We start from the raw sequence: 22,148 nt of genomic DNA on the forward strand, positions 1-22,148 counted from the left end.
CGTAGAAGAATTGATGCTTTTGAGTTATGGTGTTGGAGGAGAATATTGAAAGTGCCATGGGCTGTCAAAAGAACCAATAGATCCGTTTTAGAAGAAGTGCAGCCAGAATGCTCCTTGGAGGCCACGATGGCCAAACTTCGTCTCTCATATTTCGGACATATCGTCAGGAGAGACAGGTCACTGGAGAAGGTTATCATGTTTGGTAAGGTGGAGGATCAGAGAAAAAGAGGAAGACGCCCAATGAGATGGATTGGCTAAGTGGCAGCATCAAGGGACTCAAGCGTGGCATCAATAGTGATGTTGGCCCAGGATTGGGCAGGATGTTGGCCCAGGATCGTTCTGCTGTGCATAAGGTCGCTATGGGTCAGTACTGACTCGATGGCATCTAACAACAACAAACCTTCTATAGTTGCTTCTGAGGCTAAATTATATGTACCTTGGTAGCATAGTGGGTTGCAAGTTGGGTTAGTAAATGCAAGGTCAGCAGTTCGAAACTACCGGCGGGGAACAGATGATGCTTTTTGCTCCTGTACAGATTTGTTGTTGTTGTTTGTTGTTAAGTGCCATCTAGTTGGTTCTGACTCATAATGACTCTGTATAGCATTTCCAAGGAGTGACTGGTGAGTGTGAACCGCGGACCTTGTGGTTCAAACCAACCTTGCAGTCCAGTGCTTTATCCCATAGTATCACACCAGATTTACAGTCTCAGAAACTCTATACAGAGGCACTGTGAGTTGGAACTAACTTGGTGGCACACAACCACCTGTGTACACATTGAGTCCCTTGGTTATGCAAACAACTATTTGCACTTGGCTTCTAACCAGAAGGTTGGAGGTTCGAGTGCATACATAGGTACCTCAGAAGGAAGGTCTGGTTATCTGCATATGAAAATGCAGCCACTGAAAACTCTATGGAGCACAGTTCTCTTCTGATACACATGAGGGTCCTCATGAGTTGGAACTGATTTGATGACAACTGGTCATAACCACACAGACATACAAATTGAGAACAGTCCTTGACCCATATGAAGTGCTTCTTAATTTGCTGTTATTACATTTTATTACTTTGTGATCCTGTCTCCTCCGCACCCTTCTTGGAGATGGGAGCCATGGGAATTTTCTGGCTCAGAGACTTGCCCACGCTCCCAGGACTGCTACATAGCAGCGCATGGGTGATACAAGCTGACTGATTATCTCCTGTCCTCAGAATTCCCTGTGAACATTTCCTGAGGGTCACAGCTGCACCTGGCAGCGAATACACAGAAATGTGTTGTGAATTAGCTGAGGGCTAGGACTACTTCTCAAGGAGCTCTGGTAGCATAGTGATTACAAGTCGGGCTGCGAACCACAAGGTCAGCAGTTCGAAACTACCAGCTGTTCCACGGAAGAAAGATGACGCTTTCTGCTCCCGTAAAGATTTACAGCCTCAGAAACCCTGTACAGGGTCGATATGAGTCGGAACCGACTCCACGGCATATAACAACAACAACACTGCTTCTCAAAGACTCTCCTACCCTTGGCCCCTAGCACCGAGCAGAGCACAAGATGGCCCTGGTTAAGTGGACTTGAGTAGGGGGCTGGAGAGATGGTGCTTCCACTGGGGATCTTCCTCGATGGGGACAGTGGTGTCCTGGAAGGGAGGTGGGTAGCTGAGAGGTGGAGCAGATATGGAGGCCAGGACTACACTTACACACTAGGAAATTGCTGTTTGCACAGTAAGTGTTAGCATCATAGAAAATGAACACAAATCAGTTGTCTGCATTGGCTCTCAGAATTCCCTGTGGACTCTGTAAAATACCATTTTATCTTTTCCCCACCCATCTAGCTGTGTAGGCAGTGGCAGGTTTACACTATTTTACATCCTGTTAAGAAAGACTGTGTGCATGTGTGTTTCTCTTTTGGGTGTGTTTTTAAAAATATCTTTTATTGCCTATAAAGGGGTGTTTTTGTTGAAGACAATAGTGCCCTTTAGGTAGTAACGGAATGTTATTTCACAAATACCTATAAACCAATTAAACAAGTGGATCACTGGGGTTTGGATTAAAAGGTGCTTCCTATTCATATTTTGCTTTGAAAACCACCAGTCCTCCCCACCTACCAGAGGAGGACTCAGAGAAATTGACCAGACATCACGCAGGTCTACGGAGTCCTGGTTTGGTACTATAGGATACGTACTCGATCATAAGATCGGGTTGAACTCCTGAATCGGTGGTTCAAACTCACCAGCCACTCCTTGGAAACTCTGTTACAGGGTTGCTATGAGTCAAACATACTCGAAGCACTTAACAACAATAACAACTCATAGAATAGGGGATGGGGCTCAACTGAACCCCAAGGCATGGTCCCTGGGTGGGCAGGAGGGTTCTTGGGCTGTTGGTGGGACCAGGCACAGCCAAGCTGATCTGCAGGCTGGGAGAGCAGGAGTGGTAGATGGAAGTCACCAGCAGCTGTGCAGTCAGGCAGATCTGCCTTCAAATCCCGGCCCTGCCACTTCTTATTCATGTCCTTTGGGAAAATTACTTAAATTCTCTGTGCCTCAGTTTCCCCACCAAAAATTTGGCAGTTTGAATCCAACCAGAATATGCTCAAGCATGGCAACAATAGTGAGGTTGGCCCAGGATTGGACAGTGTTTTGTTCTGCTGTGCATAAGGTCACTATGAGTAGGTACTGACTGGATGAAACCTAACAATAACAAAAGTACCTGTGAAGAAAAGTCTGGCAATCTATTTCAGAAACATCAGCCATTGAAAATCCTATGGAGTACAGTTCTACTGACACATACGGGGTTGCCATGAGTCGGATTGGACCCCAGAGCAATTGTTTTGTTATTATTTTCACACCCATTTTAAAGTTGATGGTATAATCCACATTCTCTGTGTTATTTGTGTCTTCACAAATGTCTCCTTCCCATTTGTTGATCATTTTACATTAGATATAATATTGATCATATTACATTAGATATAAATCCTTCCTCATTAGAAATAAAACACCCACACAAACCCATTGCCATGGAGTGGATTCCCATGCACAGTGACCCTGTGAAGGGTTTCTGAGATGATGATAAATCTTTATGGGAGCTGCCAGTCTCATCTTTCTCCCGAGGAGTGGCTGGTGGGTTTGAATTGCCAATCTTGCATTAGTAGTATTGTTGATCCAACAGTGACACGAGGGCTCTAGCCAGGCTCAAAACCAGCAAACATGTGCATTTCACACCATACTCAATTTTCTCTGACACTAAGTGCTCAAGATTGTCTTGGTGTGGTACAATCTACAACTGTATGTTATGCTAATTGCGAAACTCTTCTAGCTGTTACCTGAATCAGCTCCCCTGAGGCTCTGCACTAGGTAAACCTCTGTGATTTTAGATGTTTGTCCTTAAAGTAATCTTGCAGTTTCTTTAAAATTTGATTTGAAATGTTCCACAGTTCTGTCTTCACACATTCACAAAGGCGTTTGGCTTCCCCTATTAGTCTGATCCAGAGGTTTTGCTGCACTGGGAGAATGTTAACTGACAAAACGTTAAGTAATGGCACTGAAATGTAAAGTAATTAATGCAAGAATAATAGTACAGGATGGAGATTTCAGCGTTTTAATGAGGGCTTGGGAAGCTGTCAGCCTGATGATGGTGAACATGGAGGATGAGGAGATGTAATTAATGCTGCATATGGAAGAGTGGCCTCTTCTGTGTGATCAATATGGGGAACTCGTAACCTTTCCTGTCACCTGGAACATCACTTGTGGGACTCTGTGGTCCTGTTAATAAAAACGATCATCACCAGTCTGCCCCCACCTACTGTGGAATCTTCTCAATTGTTCGGTTTTTGTTTATTTTTTTTATTTTTAGGATGGAATTGTTGCTATTATTGTTAAGTGTCATTGAGTTGGTTCTGACTATATAGTGACCCTGTATAGGGTTTCTGAGGCTTTTGCAGGAGCAGAAAGTCTCATCGGTCTCCCTTGGGGTGGATGGTGGATTTGAACAATGGACCTTGTGGTTCACAGTCCAGTATTTAGCTAATGGAGGATGAAATTAGAAATCACCATTTTTTGAATGTTTAGTTGGTTATGAGTCAGGCTGCTAACCTCAAGGCCAACAGTTCGAAATGACTGGCTGTTCTGTGGGAAAAAGATGAGGCTTTCTGCTCCTGTAAAGATTTACAGCCTCAGAAACCCTGTACAGGGTCGCTATGAGTCAGAACCGACTCCACAGCACACCATCACCACCATGTGTATATATCTTTTATTCCCAGATCTATTTATTCAGTGCTTGCTCTGTAACGAGATTTTAACTTTCCATTATTTCTGAAAAGAATGGGTGATAGAAAAGAAGGTTAAAGTAGTGCAATGCAGCCTGGCGTTTGCTAATGTGCTCTCAGAGGTAGTCCTAGGAGTCAACCAGGGTTGGTGTCGTCTATGAGTGCTTTTCATATTGCAGTGATCTAATCGACTTGGAAACCTGTTTGTATTCCTGCAGGCGTTAAACGTCGTTTTTGAAAAAATCCCAGAAAACGAGAGTGCAGATGTGTGTCGGAATATTTCAGTCAATGTTCTGGACTGTGATACCATAGGCCAAGCCAAAGAGAAGATTTTCCAAGCATTCTTAAGTAAAAATGGCTCTCCTTACGGACTTCAGCTCAATGAAATCGGACTTGGTAAGGCAATGCAGGGGCTAGCCAGCCCCAATTCCCTGGTTGGCAGTCCTCCCTGCCCCCCCACCCCACCCCAAGACCCCCTGGTTGGTGATGTTTACATGGCCCAGGTTGTTCCCTAGATATCTTGGACCCCAGAGATTATTGCTCCCCTAAGAGCATGTGATTCTCTCTAGTATGCAGAAGATGTCTATCTTAAGAGATTGTATTTGTTAATCAGATGCGTGTGAATACTGACTCTGAGCCCCAGTGGACTACCCCTGCATGGAGAAATACACAGAGGTGTGAACCCAGAGCCCTCTGTCTGTGTTGCATCTCGCACTGGCATTTGATTTGTTTGTTGTGATACGGAGGGTGTCATTAGTGGGTGTCTCCAACTCGGGGTGTTAATGCTAGCATGCTGGAAAGGTCATCTTCCTCTCAGCTAATCGCCTCCCGCATTAAGTGTCTTCTCCGGCCTCCCTCCACGGGAAGCAGCATCTGCTGTGCATTCATTTGTCGGGCTCTATTGGTAGAATGCAAAGCAGAGCATATGCTTGAGCAAGCCGAACAGGACTCCACCTCACTCAAATGTTCCTCAACATTTTAAAGTTGTGCTGGGAGCGCACGGCCTTCCCGGGAGACTGCTGTGAGATTCTGTAGCAGATAATGGGACAGGAAGGAGAGCAGAGGCGAATCGCAGCAGTGACGGGCTGCGTCACAAGGTTCATCTCTCGTCCATGTACAGTTGAGGCCTCGACTGCACAGGCAATTCAAATCCTTACACTTGGCTCTCCAAACCAAGCCTCCCGGCACAGGAACAGGGACATTTGAATGGCACTGGGGAAGCATGTTGTGACTCATACTGGCCTGACTTCAGAGAATGATAACGCTTCCCTCCTTGGCCTCTCTTCTGTGTTGGATGGAGTGGTCAGCCACTTGTAGACCATTTTAGCTCAACTGTTTAGGTCTAGGGTGAAAGGGGAAGCCCCAGCCAGGAAACCATGACTACGACCAGGCCCCAGACTGGCCACTTCCTTGCTCTGAAGTGAGCCACACATCTCAGATATGTGTGATTGTGACTGCAGAGTGGACACAGTCAGCTGGATAACAGTAGGGGACAAGTCAGAGCATCTTCGTGGCATTGCTGGGTTTGTACACCCCCTCAGTGTAGGGAGACAGGAAGCAGAGCAAAGAGGTGGAGTCTGATGGCCAATGGGACAGAGCATGGCAGCTGTCAGGTGACCTTCCCAACCTTCCAGACTGGCCTCGGAGACATCAAGACAAGTCCTTGAAAACCAGCCGCAAATGAGACTCAATTCCAATGTAGAGGCAACAGTGCGCTTCCTCTCACTGTGGAGACTAACACACTTAGATGACTAGAGGGCTGGGAGTTTCATAAATGGGGCATTAGTTAAGACCGCCTTAGGACCCGAGGACACAGAGATTCCAGCATAGCTTCACAATCTTGCCATGTGGGTCTGCAGACTCAGTGTTACCAGAGCTTCCGATGCTTTTTTCTTTTTGTAGGAAGGAGAGGTAATTTTTAAAAGGAGATTTCTTTTCTAAAGCAGTATTAGGCTTAAAGAAAAACTGCAGAGAGTAGACTGCTCACAACCCCAAATCCCTGCACATGATGTCACCTGTTCTCTGCACCCTTCAGTCATGGTCTGTGTATGATCACTGGTGAGCCAACAGTGATGCACTGTCAGAGACTAATGTCCAGAGGTCACATCAGGATTTACTGTGTGACGTACACGCCGGTGGGTTTTAACAAATACCAAAGGTCATGCATTGCCCACTACAGTAGCTTAAGGGTGGTTTTGCTGCACATTTAAAGTGTCCTTTGCCCTCTACCTGGTGTCACCTTAAGGAAAAAAAAAAAAGTTTGATGTTTATTAAGAGAAGTCAGAAGTCCAATTTTGTTGTTGTTGCAATCTTCTAGTCTTTAAATGAGCCCTGTGGCACTGTTGGATAAGCACTAATAACCAATCAGCAGTTCAAACCCACCAGTCGCTCTCAGAAACCCTATACAGGGTCGCTAAGAATTGGAACTGACTCAAAAGCACACAACGACTGGACTGCAAGGTCAGGTTGAGCTGCAGGGTTGGCGGTTCAAACCCACCAGCCACTCCTTGGAAACTCTATACAGGGTCGCTGTGAGTCAGAACCAACTCAACTGCACTTACCAAGAACAATATATGGGATCAAAGTAACAGCATCAACTCAAAGATTAGATGAGCACTTTAGTGTGTTTGTTAGTGGGAAGACTGAGAAGAGGAAGGTCAGAACAGTGGCACAACCTGAAGAATGTCATCAAGATCACTGTACATGTGGAAACAGTTGAACTGATGTATGTTTTTCTGTGTATATTCTCAACAAAATAATTAAAAAAAAAAAAGAAATATACTCAAATTCTAAGAGATGGTTAAAAAAAAAAAAAAGACACACACAATGACGATATGACATTTTTAAACGTTGGCCCTGAAGTGGCATTAAAATCCTAAGTAAAAACACTGCAGAGTTAAAAAAACAACAGACACCTGTGGACCAGCCACACTGCCATCCTCAAGTATAAACGGGCAACCTCTGCAAGAGCATTTGAACCTTGTGGTGTTGGGATGCATACCACACTAGGTTGTCAATCAAACACGAGTCCACAGAAGGTGGGTCAACATCACACATCTGTGTATGTGCACACAAATACATCTGTATGAGAGAAATCCATCTGATTGCTTTGACATTTTTAAGAAGAGATTCCTCTCTGTGAGACACATTATTTTTTCTTCAGTGGTTTCACTTCCAGCCTTAGCATCTGAGTAAAGCTTCAGGAGAAAGTGGTCTTAAAAGTTAGAGACCTAAATGCCAAACCAAATGAAATCTCAGGCTTCTAACCTGGCTCATGTAGCTCCATACTTTTCAAACAAATCTTTACCACTGAATACTATTTGTGAGTAGGGACAGGGCAGCATTTTAAATTGCTCATTGTGATTTAAAATATTTGTGAATAGGGACAGGGCAGCATTTTAAAATGCCTTTTGGTTTTGCAGAGCTTCAAGTGGGCACACGGCAAAAAGAACTTCTGGATATAGACAGTTCCTCTGTCATCCTCGAAGATGGAATAACCAAGCTAAACACCATCGGTCACTATGAGGTAAGACCAAGACTCTCCTTAAAGTCTTTGTCTTTGTCCCCCAATCTTAACTGGATCGGGCAGTTGCTCAAAGTCAAACCAAATCATTTGCTGTTTAGCTGATTCCAGTTCATGATGACTCGTGTGTCAGAGTAGAACCGTGCTCCACAGGGTCTCCAGTAACTGATTATTTGAAAAATCACCAGGACTTTCTTCTGAGGCTCCTCTGGAATGACTTGAACTGTTAACCTTTCAGTTAGCAGCCAAGCAGTTAACCATTTGCACAACCCAAGGATTCCAAAACCATGTCAATTATTTTTTCTTAATGATACTCAGCACCCATTTCCTGGAATGGTTTGCAGGTGGCACAAGGGATCGAAGTTTTCCTTAGTTGCTTGTTCAGAAGAGCCCATGTGTGACTGTCTCTCATGGGGCACTTGTGTGCGGTGTTCTTGGGACACTTTGAGCTCACATCCCTTGCTTGCTCTCCATCCTCTAATTTAGGCCAGAAGTATGTTTTCTATGAGATCCTCTGGTCTTCTGGAGGATGATACCCAACTAAACCTACGAGGTTCAGGGAGGTTTTGTAAAAGTCAGTCAAGGGCTGAGCCTCCCAGCACTGTGAACTCCCCACACAGATAGCCCTGACGGTGTTCACCATGTGCCTCTGTCATCTTTGGTACAGAGCACTTGTTTGAAGCAGCTCTAAGTTTCCTGTTTGTTTGTGCCACTCAGCGGTACCTCCTTTAACCCCCTGACCCATATCCTCAGTAAAGGCCAGACAGGTCAGGAACACATGCGGCTCCAGAAGCCATCTGACCACCGGACAAGCTTGCATCCCAAGAGAGGACACAGGGAAGGCCCCCCCACACATTGGGGTCCAGTCAGCATCGCTATCCAAACTTCGGTTGAAAATCCGTGTATTAAGAGCTAGGGATGCAAAAGCAACCAAGACCAGGTCCTTGCTCTCAGTGCCTGCAGCCCCGGTAGGAGGTGGGAAGTGGGGAGTCAAGTAATGAGGCAGGACTTTATGGTGCAATTCTGTGGTTTGGATCATCCAGGAAGGTTTCCTGGAGGAAGCTATGACTAAGCTGAGATCTAAAGAATGAGAAGAACTTAGGCTGGGGTGAGGTGTCAACTTGTCATATCTCTTAACAGGATAGAGAGAGACTGTGTTCTTTAGATAGCCGGTGAAGCTAACATGTGAGGAGTCGATGGTGGTGAGAGCTATCAGGAATCAACACTGATGGAGTACTTAGGAGCCTCTGGGAGGTGCACGTCATTAACATACTTGCCTACTAACCAGAAGGTTGGCAGTTCCAGTTCTCCCAGAAGCACTTTGACAGAAAGGCCTAGGATTCTATGTCTAATAAATCAGCAGTTCACATAGCTCGGGAGCACAGTTCTTCACGGACACACATGGATCCGTCTTCATGAGTTGGAGTTGACTCAAGCGGCTGATTTAGTGTTTTCTGTGCAGAGCATTAGCTCTGTACCAGGTGCCATCCTGTGTGTTTCCCTGTCTTCTAGCTCATTTCATCCTATTGCAGTCCTATGAGGTCACATTGTATCTGTTGCTGTAGAGTTGATTAAATGACATATAGGGCAGAGTCTAGCTACCCTATAGTGTTTCTGAGGTTGTAAATTTTTACAGAAGAAGACTGCCTCATTTTTCTCCTGCAAGATAACATTATTGGCGTCTACAAATAATTGGGTAATCTGAGGCTCATGGAGGTTTAGTAAAAGTCAATCAGTGGCAGAATCAACATGTGGACCCTGATAATCGGGCTCAGAACCGATAGCTTATACACATACATACACACACACATAGGGAGGTTGGAAAACTGGGAGGAGAGAGGACATGCCGGGCTTGGGCAGTTTCTTAAGGATGGTCATCAGCAGGGAAGATGTGTGATTCAGGAAATGATTGGAACTGAGCAGGGGTGAAGCCTGGGAACAGGGAAATGTTAGAGAAATGGTCAGGATTTCAGGTGAGGAATGCAACTCTCCAGAAGTAACAGGTGGCTCTGAACCCAGAGAACTGGAGACAAGGGATGCTCAGGGCATGGGTGCCACAAGCAGTGGGCGTCAGAGAGATGCTGGGGCGAGTGGAGGGAGTGGGGTCAACAATGGTTCTGGGCAGGCGGGGGTGCACAGACAAGGAGACAACAAGTGGAGGAGGCTGAAATGCTGAAGAGAGGCTTTGATGGATGGCTATGAAGACCAAGGACAGGTGTCTCTACCAGGAAGGCCTAGTGGCCCTGCCAGACTCTGCCACCTCCTATGAGAAGCCATGCCTGATCTTGAGCACAGCTTTCTGGACAACACCCAGGAATAGAGAACACCTCACTTATGGGTGCTGGCTGAGTGGGCCTCAGACTCACTGTGGAAATAGCTCCTTTGGGTGACGCCTGGTACAGAAGGAACCTGGCTGAGGAACCCAGAATACCATCTGTTCTAAGGCTCACCCTCCTGCACTCAGGCTTCCAGCTTCAGAATCATCTTGCCAGCAGCAGCCTTCTTAGCTATTGGAGTTTGTAAAATTCCCTAGGGAACCTTCTAAACACACATATTCCTGGATACAGGCCACACCTGGAGAAACGCTACTGCACGGACTTTAGATGGTTGACCAGAAGGAGATCAGAGATGAAGGTGTTGCCTGGTGGAGATGGGCATTTGGTGTCTTCAGACCTGTAGTCACCTTCTCTCCCTGAGTCAAAGTAGCAAGTGTGTCTCGACAAGTTCAGAAGGGGCCATTAGCCCTCCTTCAGTGCATCAGGCGAATACTTTGACTTGCTTATTTGTGCAAAGAAGGAACAGGCCTCTGAGCAGCCCAGCACAACCATGTGGCATGGGACATGTTCCTAAAGGAAGCAGGGATGGCCACTGAGTGCTGTTAAGTAAGCAAAGGCAGAACAAGTTCCTGTAGCAGGGAAACCAGGAACCACCACAGCTCTCTGCAAGGCAGGGGCTGGTCTGTCAGGAGGGATCGAGCATCAGTCTTCACTGGAAACATCGGCCATGCTAGACACCTATCTGCTTAAGGATGATAATGAAATTAATCCGGCCTGTAGCCACTTCCCGTCCAAATGATTTATTGGCCTCATAGCCCAGCCTTGCTGCACGGCTGTAATAAATGACAAGATGAGGACATGAGGGCTTAAAGGATTCTCTTTATGCTTAAAAAGCTGAGCTGTAAGGCAAACAGACGCCGAGTGCTTGAAGGAAACCGGGAGGTCATCTGGTCCAATGCTTTCTGTGTCTGGACCATCTCAGAAGCCCTTTCATAAAACCAGATGGCACCGGGAAAATCAACCACCAGCCCCCTCAGCCACCAAAGTTGATCTGAAATGTAGCACTGGAGATTCAAAATGTACAGTCGTCTATCAGGGCTAGGCTGAGGTTTACTTCTGCCTTTTTGTTCAAAAAATTTCTCCTCCAGCACTTGCATTTCCCTCCAAAGAGACAACATGCTAATTATCACTCTTATTCATTTACTAAAGCACCCTCGTTTGAGTCACTGTACAGGCTTGAAAGCAATACTATATTTCATTTAAAAATAGGTTCTAATTCAGAGTTTTCAGTGATTCAGACTCACCTCCCTCCAATTAGTCCAAATTAGTTAGGTTTTAACGTTAATCTTTAGTGACGGCCAGTTCCTCCTCCTATCTAAACAAAGTCCCGGCTGCTGGAATCTCAGCCTATTTCTTCTCTCTTTTTCTGGCCTTGGGGGAAACAGAGTATAGTTGGTCTTCTCAGAACGATCTACTGTCTGTGTGTTTGAAGAACAGGTTTCTAGAGCAACCAGATGCAGCCGCCAGGGTCCCGCATTGCCAGCCAGGCTCCAGCACCTGTTGGATGGCATCCTTGCCAACCCCAGGCATCAGAGTGATTACTTGGCATGCTGGTAACAATAGCAGTCAGTTCACATGCATTTAACATTCACAACAACCCTCTGAGGCAGGAGCTTTGCCGATCCCCATTTTGATCCCCATTTTCCATCTGACAAATGCAGAAGAGAGTGAATTTCTGCTTCTAGTCTCCTCTCCTGGGCAGATGAGGAGTTAAGCATGCTGCTGTCTTTACAAACACATTAAGCCAGAGGCATCTTTCTCCCCTATAATTAAATCCTCTCCAAGTGCTTCCTTAACTGGCTGCTGCTCTGTGTGCATTTACTATGAAGGGACTGCCCTTGTGTCCTGGAGCTGAAGAGATCAGTAGTGTGTGTGGCCAAGGCCGGTGGCTTCTCTGAGATCCAGGCTTCTCTGCCCTCATCTGCACTCCCGTGTCACCTTTTCTGAGTTATCACACCCACGCTCTGCTGTGGAGTGGCATCCTGTGTGCGGGCCAGGCCAGGTGTTTTGTCAGGCTGGAGTTCTCACCACAGATCACACCTCGCACTGTGAGCTGCCAGGTTTGAATCTGTAGAAGAGATATTTAACCATTGTGGTGTTGAAGAGTGCTGTTGGTAACAGCTGCTTGCTAATGCAGAAGTGGTCATTGCTGATGCCAAATTTGTCATTCAAATGACATTTAATGCTCATAGCGATGTACCAAAGGGTCTGCTGGGGAAGGTCAGTGGTCCTACTGATAACTGTGTTATCTCTGACAGTGAAATAAAGGGATCAGAAGATCTCTAAAGTTCTCTTGCAACACAGAAAGCCTTGGTGTGGTGGGTAGTGGTGGCTGTGTGCCGTCTAAGTTGGTTCCAACTCATAGTGAACCTCATCTCTCTCCAGCAGAGTGGCTGGTAGATTCGAACTGCTGCCTTTGCAGTAAGCAGGCCAGCTATGCTACCAAGGTTTCTTCAAAGCTCCTTAGATATTCATTCATTTATTTAACAAGCATCCACAGTGCTTCCTGCATGCTGGGCACTATTCTAAGGGCTTTACAAATAGTAACTCCTTTAGTCCTCTTAGGAGTACCTGAGAGGCACAAACAGTTAAGTGATCCGCTACTAACTGTGAAAGGAGGTTCAAATCCACCCAGGGGCACCTCAGAAGAAATGACTGGTAACCTGCTTCCAAAACAATCAATCATTGAAGACTCAACAGTGTAGGTCTGGCCCAAACTCAGAATCCACTTACCAGCAGCTGGCTTTAATCCTCTTAACAGCCGGATGAGCAAGATGCTGTCATTATTCCCATTCGGTGGAGGCACACAGATAAGTTAAAGAACTTGCCCAGAGTTTCACTGCTCTTCTGACGCTCACAGTTGGAAGCAGATGAAAAAGAAATCACACTGCAGGATCCCAGTGAAAGGTCCAGGACAGAGTGGGAGAGCAATGGAGAACAAAATTCAAAATTGTAAAAAAGACTAGACTTACTGATCTAATAGAGACTGTGGCCCTTAGACACCCTTCAAACCTGAAACTGAACTCACTCCCAGATCACCTTTCAGCCAATCAACAGATGGGCCTGTGAGGAATGTGCTTTTCCAAACAACCAACCATACGAGACCAAGAGGATAGCTTTTGTCCAAAAACCAAATTTCAGAAAGTAGGAAGGAGCAGAAAAGAAGGACGAATGCAATAAGGAACCCAGGAAGGAAGTGGGAAGTGTGCTACCACACTGAGGGGGGAGGGCAACCCGTGTCATGTAACCACACGTGTATAGATTGGTACGTGGGATATTAATTTGCTCTGTAAGCTTTCACCCAAACCACCACAGTAATAAGCTAAAAAAAAGGACTCAACACTAGACACTGCTGCTCTTCTCAGAGACAGGCTTCTAGTCCAGGCCTCTTGCCTTCCGGACAGCCGACCTCTCTGCTGGGACCCGCTTAAGAGACATATTTACTGCTGCTCTGCCTGGTGTCAAGTTCAAAAGGGTAACTTCTCTTAATAGTCTATTTTATTATTTCTGTTTCTTATTCCTAATCCTACTTCCACCTCCCTTGTGACCAGCATCCCTTGAAGAAGAGGACATTTACTGTCATCAAAAGAAAGACCTCTCTGAGCATCCAGGAGCCAACAAGTCCAGGCCAACCAGTGCACAGGGTTGTTGAAATTTAGGTTTCCAGTTCACACACTGTCTTGGAGATCAGAAAGTCTCTGGTGGTGCTAACCTAAAGGATGGTGATTCAAGTCCAACCAGAGCTGACTCAAGAAAGGTCTACCTCCAGAAAACTGTATGGAGCACCATTCTACTCTGACACATGTGAGATCAACATGAGTCAGATTCGACTTTATCTCAGGACTAGCTCTAGCTGTCCTTAGAGGGAGTTTGCTGCTGGTCCAAGGGCTAATTTCAACAAACAAGAGGCAAGCAGGAGCTCTGTGAACATTTCACTGGTTTCCTTTAGAAAGAGCTCTGTCAGAGAGTGCAAGTGTGTGGTTTGACGGGCTTTCCAGATGCTCTGCTGAGCTAGAGCTTCCCTTACCGAAGGGCTGAGCAAGGTCATGCCTCTGGCCTGGAGAAAATGATTCCTTTTTCATTTGTGTCCAGCCTTGGGGAGTCAGTGAGAAGAGCCAAGGAAGGGGAGGATACGAGACTGTGGTATTGATGAGCGGGCTGCAAGGACAGCACGAGTTGAATAAAATTCTATTTTCACATAAAACAGAAAAGGTGGTTTCAGGATTGAGATACCAGTGCAGGTTGCATGTAATGATTTGTATTGTTATTCTGATTTCAGTTTGTTTGCTTTTTTAAAATAAGGAAAAAGTATTACCACAGTTCAAACAGAATAATTTTCCATAAAATTCTGAAGTTAACATTCCGGTTTTTCTCTTAGGTTAAACCACATGAAATTGTCAATATTTGACCATTTTTTTGACCTACAAAAATGGCAGTCTCATATGTTTTAATCTTCTATTTCTAGAAAATCTACTTTTATGGAATTATCCCCAATAGATGCCATATAGTATTTTACTCTAAAGAAATCTCCTGGGGTGGGGTGTGTGTGTGTGTGTGTGTGTGTGTGTGTGTGTGTGTGGATGTTTAGCTCAGTTGGCATAACGTAGTCCATAAAGACCATGTTCTACATTGCTGAGTAGCAACTAGGGTCTCAAAAGCTAAGATACAACTCTTGGCCTCTTCCTTTCTGGAGCAAAGAAGAATGAATAAAATTACAGACTCAAAGAGACAATTAGTCCAAAGCACTGTGGACCACACAAACCACAGTTTCCATAGCCTGAGACCAGACAAACTAGATGGTGCCCAGTTACCACTACTGACCACGGTGATCAGGATCACAGTAGATGGTCCTAGACGGAATAGGAGCAAAATGTGGAACATATTCAAAATCCTAAAAAAAAAAACAAAAAACAAAAAAACCAGACCACACATACTGGTCTGATCAAGATAGATTGGAACGCCTGAAGTGATGGCTCTCAGACATCCTTCAAATCTGGAACTCAACCCACTTCTGCAGATCACCTTTCTGCCAATCAAAAGGAACCCAGGGAGGTCGTGGGATGTGCCATTCCATTGTGGGAACTGCACCTAATGTCACAAAATCCAGTGAGAGTATATTGTTCAATGGAAAACTAATTTATTCTCTAAACTTTCATTCAAACCACAATAAAATGTCGTCCCCTCCCCCCGCAAAAAAAGAAGGAAGAAAGAAAAAAAGTCTTTCCTTCACTTCATTTGCAAGTGGTTTGACGAGTATATAACTAGTTTCCCTAAGTGGACTCTTCCTCCGGATGACCCATGAGTAGAACTGTGCTCAGTGGGGTTTTTAGGGGCTGATTTTTTGGAAGCGGATTGCCAGGCGTTTCTTCTGAGGCACCTCTGGATGCACTTGAACCTCTGCTCTTTTGGTGAGCAGCCGAGCCCGTTAACCATTTGTACCAGTCAGGGATTACAAAGAGAGTGTGTATCTGCTGTTTAGTTTAAGAGTGACTTTAAATTGTTGATGTGGGTCCATCACAGGGGTGTGATTTACAACTCCTAATCCTAATGTTGGAAAAGTCTCCAATCACTCTGGGCCCTCATTAGGATCCTGGAGTTCTAAGAAAGACTGGGAAGAATTCAATTTGAAGTTGCTGTGTATACCAGTTCTGCTCAGGGCTGCAAAAACATTCCTCTCATGGATCCTCCTAGGAACACTAGTCTGTCACTCCGCATGTAGGTCCATCTGGTGATACTAGTTATTTAGTTTGGTTTTCAGTCCAAATAGAGGAGCCAGAGGATGCTCCCTGCCTCATAGGAGTGTGGGGGCAGTCATGCTTAGGACCCCCCACCCCCATGGAACAGGCAGCTTCTGATTTTTAACACTTCAGACTGTGTGACACTTCTCAAAAAGGCATTTCTAGCTAAAGCTCGGCAGCAGCTGTCTTTTGGGAACTAGAAAACAGAAACTTCCCCCTCCCCAAACATCTGTAAATAAACTACTTTTCTGTCTTTAGTGTGGTGTTAAAGTGTCACATGAGGGGAGGGATTTTCCAGCCCGAGAGCAGCTGTGGACGTTAGAAATATGTTCTCTGTCTCTCTCTTCACACACACACACACACACACACACACACACACACTCACAACTTATCCACTAATAAAATGCTTTTTACACTTGCTCTCCGGAGATAATTTCAGAGTAAAATTTCCTTGGTGCAAGCTGCATCTACGTTATCTTAATATCTGAGCACAGTGCCAACACTGAATCTCTGCCAGCTCTTGAAAAGACGTTTGAACTTTTGGCAACGCTCCGCTTCGGAAGGCCCATGCGTGGTGTTTGTGATTACAGAGTCAGGGTGCTTGGTTTTGGCAAAACAAAGCGTCTGACAGTAGCTGAGTATTGGTTCAACACGCAACGGGATCCATTTGGGATTCATTCTTTGACAATTACCCAGAATGAATCACCAACTTCCTTTTATAAAAAATATATGTATTTATTGGCTTCGAAACTGAGTAGAGGCCACTCTTCCTGGGGAGGAATTCTGTAACTGTGTTCAGATGCTCTTGTAAACTCTGTCTGCGTATTGCTAAGGGGGTGCCACCACAGAGCGCTCACTCTAATTGCATCAAGTATGGAGTAGAACTGAAAAAGCAGCCAGGGAGGGAAAGGATGTTTGGTAATAAGAGCAGAATTGAAGCGCTCAAGAGTTAAGAGTTGAAGAGTTAAGAATCCTCACTTTGCAGAAGCTCAATGGCCCCAGCCAGCCTCTGCCCAGACCCCTTCCCTCTCAAAATGGAGGTCTCTGGCGGAGTCACAGCGGCTGGATCTGCACAGCTAGCTGGACAGCTATGCTTGGTGACATGTCGAGGGCACCTCTTGCTGTGTTTCTAACTCTGCAGGTACAATCTGAAGGAGATCAGTCTGTAATCCTTTGCTGCTTTTGCTTTGCTGTGTTGGAGAGTACATACTGATAACCAACAGGTGGGAAGAGAAATCTTAGGTTTCCTTTTCCCCCCCAAACTTGAGCCGGTTGCCATTAAGTTGATTGTATGTAACTTATGGTGACCGTACGTGTATCAGTGAAACTGTGCTCCATAGAGTTTTCACTGATTGTTTCAGAAGTGGGTCACCAGGCTTTTCTTCTGAGGTACCTCTGGATGGATTCAAATAATCCAATCTTTCAGTTAATAGCCAAGTGCATTAACGTTTGCTGCACCCAGGGACTAATAGCCAAGTGCATTAACTGTTTGCTCCACCCAGGGACTCCCTTTTTCAAAATAAGGAAAGCCAATTCCAAGTTAATAATAGAATTCAACATTGCCTTGGAGCTTTAGTGGGGGAAATCCTGTAGCTAGTAATGTACAGAAACGACAGAGTTAATTCTGCAGCCATATCACAGGAAGAAGGTGAGGATCTGTGTATCCCCTCCACCCCGCCCCCAGCCCTGAAAACCATTTACCTCACCATAGGAAGGAAGCCTGCCCTCAGTATCTTAACACCTACACCTGAACAACACTTTCCCAGGGGCCATCCGTAGTGGTTATGAATTGGGCTGCAAACCTTAAGGTCAGCAGTTCGAAACTACCAGCCGCTCTGTGGGAGAAAGATGAGGCTTCCTTCTCCCGTAAGGATTTACAGCCTTGGAAACCCTGTACAGGGTTGCTATGGGTCAGAACTAACTCTACAGCACTTAACATCAGGGTGTAGAAGTCCCCTGGTGGTTCCAATGGTTAACTCACTTAACTGCTAACTGCAAGATGGAAGTTCAAGTCCATCCAGAGGAATCTCAGAAGAAAGGCCTGGTGATGTAATACCAAAATATCAGCCATTGAACACCTTGTGAAGCACTCTTGTACTTGGACACACACGGGGTCAGCATGAGTGGACTCAACAGTAGCTGGTCTTATCAGGGTGTGTGGAGGGCTGTACTGGAGTGCCATTTAACTGTGGCTTCACATTCCCAAAGGACTTCAGGTAACCACTCAACCCTGTCTCCAGAAGAGGTCATACCAAGGCATTGCCTTAGTGTGCGAATGTGGCGAAAGCATTTATTTGTCAAATACACGCATTTAAAATCTATGGCAATTTTCAACCACCTTTTGGTTATTGGAATAGTTTACATGCCAGTAAGTTCACTTGTTTAAAGTATACAATTGAGTGGTTTTCAGTCAACTCAGAGTCAAAACATTCTCATCAGCCCCAGAGAAGCCACGTATTCTCCATCCCCCAAGTCCCTCCCTGCTTAGTTGTTGTGGTTAAGTACCATCAAGTTAAGTTCTGCCTCATAGCGACCCTTTACAGGGTTTCTAAGCAGCAGCTGGTGGGTTTGAACTGCTGACCATGTGAATCCAAGTCCAGTGCTTATCCTACAGCATCACCACCAGCAATCTACTTTCTGTCTGGATAAATCTGCCTATTCTGAACATTTCCTATAAATGGGATTGTAAAATAGGTGGTCTGTTTTGACTGGTCTCTTTCATTTGGCATGGTGTTTTTGAGGTTCATCTATTTTGTAATGTGTGGTTGTTAAGTGTCACTGAGTTGATTCCAACTCATAGCCATTCCCACATAGGGTTTCTGAGGTGTAGCTAGTGGATTTGAACTGCTAACTTTGAGATTAGTTATCAAGTGACATCGAGTCAGTTCCAGTGCATTATCCTGTTTCAGTGCTTAGCCTACAGCACCACACCAGGACATGTATTAATATGAATACTTTATTCCTTTTATTGTATGGTGATTTTTTTTATAGTATGTTCATACAATGGGCTAAAGGTAACAAAGAAGAACAATTTACTAGTAATCTCAACAAATGAATGAAAATTGCAGACCCTAAGAAGTAGGTATAAAAGAGTGCATACTATGGGGCTTCATTTAATGAAGGTCTTGTTGTTATGTGTTATCTAGTCGGTTCTGACCCATAGCGACCCTTTATAAGGTTTCCAAGGAGCGGCTGGTGAGCTTGAACCACCAACCTTGCAATTCATACTGACTCTGTAGTCTAGCGCATTAACTCACACTAGGGCTCTAGAACAGACCAAATAATCAGTGTCTTCGAGGTTGGTTACTTCTTGACTGGGACTTCTTGACATAGGGGACCGTCTAGGGACCTCAGAATATTTTATATCTTGATCTGGGTGGTGGCTACACAGGTATATACGGAGGTACACATTGTTTGAGTGGTATTTTTGATATTAGTGAACTTTAAGTACTTTCCTATATGGTAGACTTATATTTAAATGTTTTATTAACAAACGTACAGTATATGCAGTTTTTATGTTTTTGCTCCCTTTTTTAAAAAATAGGATGCAAATGCAGAAAAGAATACATTCTAAGTGTACTGTTGGATGAATGATCACAAAGTGAGCAAACCCTGTAATCCCCACCCAGATCAAGTAACAGACATTACCAACACCTCAGTAGCCCCCTGCTGGCCCTTCCCAATCACTAACCCCACTCTCGACCCCAAACATCAGGGTTGTTTTTTGTTGCTGTTGATTTTAAATAATGTGTTTAAGCAAATTAGATTTCCCTTTGACAATGTTTATACAAAGTTTCCCGAACCTTTGGTTACAATTTTCAGTGTATCAGCGCTGTCATTATTTCCACTCTGTTCTATTTCCAGTGATCTAGTTTCCCCTACCCTCCTTGCCGTCTCACCTTAGTTTTTAGGTAAATGTTGACTGTTTGGTGTGACATAGATAATTGCTTGAGGGAGTTCATCACTTGATACTGTTTATTTTGTAAGGCAATCTTCTTTGGGCTGAAGGGTGACTGTCAGATATGTTCAATTCCAAGTCCAAATGGTATATTAGAGAGACATTATGGGGCAGGGGAGCGGGGGACTCCTCTAGTCTCCATCCATTCAGAGGTGGTGATGGTATGGTGTGGAATCAGTTCCTGTAGAGGGCTTCCAGGGCAGTCAATCTTTATGGGAGCAGAAAATCTCATCTTCCTCATGTGGAGCGACTTGTAGACTCGAACTGCTAACCTTGTACTTAGCAGCCCAGCTTGTAACCCACTATGCTACCAGAGCTCTGGCCTTTGTAAGGAATTTGAGTTTTATTCTATACTTTTTTTTTTTTTTCTGTTCAATTGGAGCCTTCTGTCTTGTCTGTGGTCATAATAGTTGGTATTGGTAGCTAGGTACCATAGAGTTCTTCTGGTTTCCGGTTAGAAGAGGATGTAGTTTGTATGGTCTGTTAGTCCTATGGACCGGTTTCTTCTTCGATCCTGGGATTTCTATTTTTCTGTTTCTATACAAGTAGAAGCAGCAGTCAAGAGATCAGACGATGTATTGCACTGAGCAAATCTGCTGCACAGGAGCTTTTTAAAGTATTGAAGAGCAGAGATGTCAGTTTGAGAACTAAAGTGCGCCTGACCCAGGCCATTGTGTTTTCAGTAGCCTCATATGGATGTGAAAGCTGAACAATGAATAAGGAAGATCGTAGAAGAATTGATGCCTTTGAGTTGTGGTGCTGGAAGAGAATACTGAAAGTGCCATGGACTGCCAAAAGGACCAATAGATCTGTTTTGGAAGAAGTGAAGCCAGAGTGCTCCTTGGAGGATAGGATGGCTAAGCTTCGTCTCTCATACTTTGGACATATTGTCCAGAGGAAACAATCATTGGAGAAGGATGTCATGCTAGGAAAGGTGGAGAGTCAGAGAAAAAGAGGAAGACCCCTTACGAGATGGATTGGCCGGGTGACATCATTGATGGACTCAAGTGTGGCAGCAGTAGTGAGGTTGGCCCAGGATTGGACATTGTTTCGTTCTGCTGTGCATGGGGTCGCCATGAGTCGGTTCCGACTCGATGGCACCTGACAACAACAACATACAAGTAGAGACCAATTCTTAAATGGCCTTTCACAAGCTTTTAAGATCCCAAATACTTCTCACCAAACTCAGAACATGATTTTTGTAACTATATTATAGCAATTGACTAAGTTTTTTCCTGAGACTACGATACTTAGGTCCTGTCCCATGAGTTGTTTGGATATGTGTTGGGAGGGCCTGTAACAGTGCTGCCTGTGTGGTTTGTAATACATGTGGATATATATGCAGCATACACAGATATGGACATCATAGTTCTGACTTTTGAAATACCTTTATGTAAAGGAACCATACAGGATGCTGTCTTTGTGTCTAACATCTTGTGTTTAACATTATGATTGTGAGATTCATCCATGTGGCAGGTAGCAGTAGTTTGTTCATTTTCATTACTTGATAAGATTATGTTGTATGGATAGATCCCCAATTATCTATTCATTCTAACACTGATGGATATTTATTTGTGTGGTTTCTACTATGGGGAAATTATTAATAGAAGCATACCTCAGAGATAAGTGTGGGTTTGGTTATGCATCACTGCAATAAAGTGAAGCTCGCAATAAAGCAAGTCACATGAATTTTTGGTTTCCCAATGCAAAGGAGTCCTGGTGTGGCACTGCGGGTTAATGTGCTGGACTGCAAGGTCCATTTGAACCACAAGGTCGGTGGTTCAATTTCATCAGCCGTTCCTCAGAAACCCTTTACAGGGTCACTATAAGTTGGTCCCAACTCGATAGCACTTACCAACAAAAATGCATAGAAGAGTTATGATTATACTACAGTCCAGAGTCCTGGTGTGGTGCTGTGGGCTAAAGCACTGGGCCGCAAAGTTGGTTTGAACTACAAGGTCAAACTACAAGTTCAAACTCACCAGCTGTTCCTCAGAAATCCTATACAGGGTTGCTATGAGTTGGAACCAACTCAATGGCACTTAACAACATAGTTGTTGTTGTTAGGTGCCACCGAGTCGGTACTGACTCATGATGACCTTATGCACAACAGAATGTAACACTGCCCGATCCTGGGCCAACCTCACAATTGTTGCCATGCTTGAGCCCACTGATGTTGCTACTTTGCCAGTCCATCTCGTTGGGGGTCTCCCTCTTTTTCTCTGACCCTCCACCTTACCAAATATGACAGCCTTCTCCAGTGACTGGTCCCTCCTGACAATATGTCTGAAGTATGAGAGACAAAGTTTGGCCATCCTGGCTTCCAAGGAGCACTCT

The 22,148-nt window shown here is 44.8% G+C and overlaps 1 protein-coding gene across 1 annotated transcript in view; it reads left to right on the forward strand.

The window, feature by feature from the left end:
* Positions 1-22,148, forward strand: part of PLXNC1 (plexin C1) — a 239,895-nt gene that overhangs the window by 197,283 nt on the left and 20,464 nt on the right. The window contains exons 22-23 of the mRNA XM_006871793.1: positions 4,475-4,652; positions 7,679-7,782. Of these exons, the coding sequence (XP_006871855.1) occupies positions 4,475-4,652; positions 7,679-7,782 (282 nt within the window). The remainder of the gene's footprint in view (positions 1-4,474; positions 4,653-7,678; positions 7,783-22,148) is intronic.

This window comes from Chrysochloris asiatica, unplaced genomic scaffold, assembly GCF_000296735.1.
Source record: "Chrysochloris asiatica unplaced genomic scaffold, ChrAsi1.0 scaffold00174, whole genome shotgun sequence".
In the NCBI taxonomy this organism is placed as follows: Eukaryota; Metazoa; Chordata; class Mammalia; order Afrosoricida; family Chrysochloridae; genus Chrysochloris; species Chrysochloris asiatica.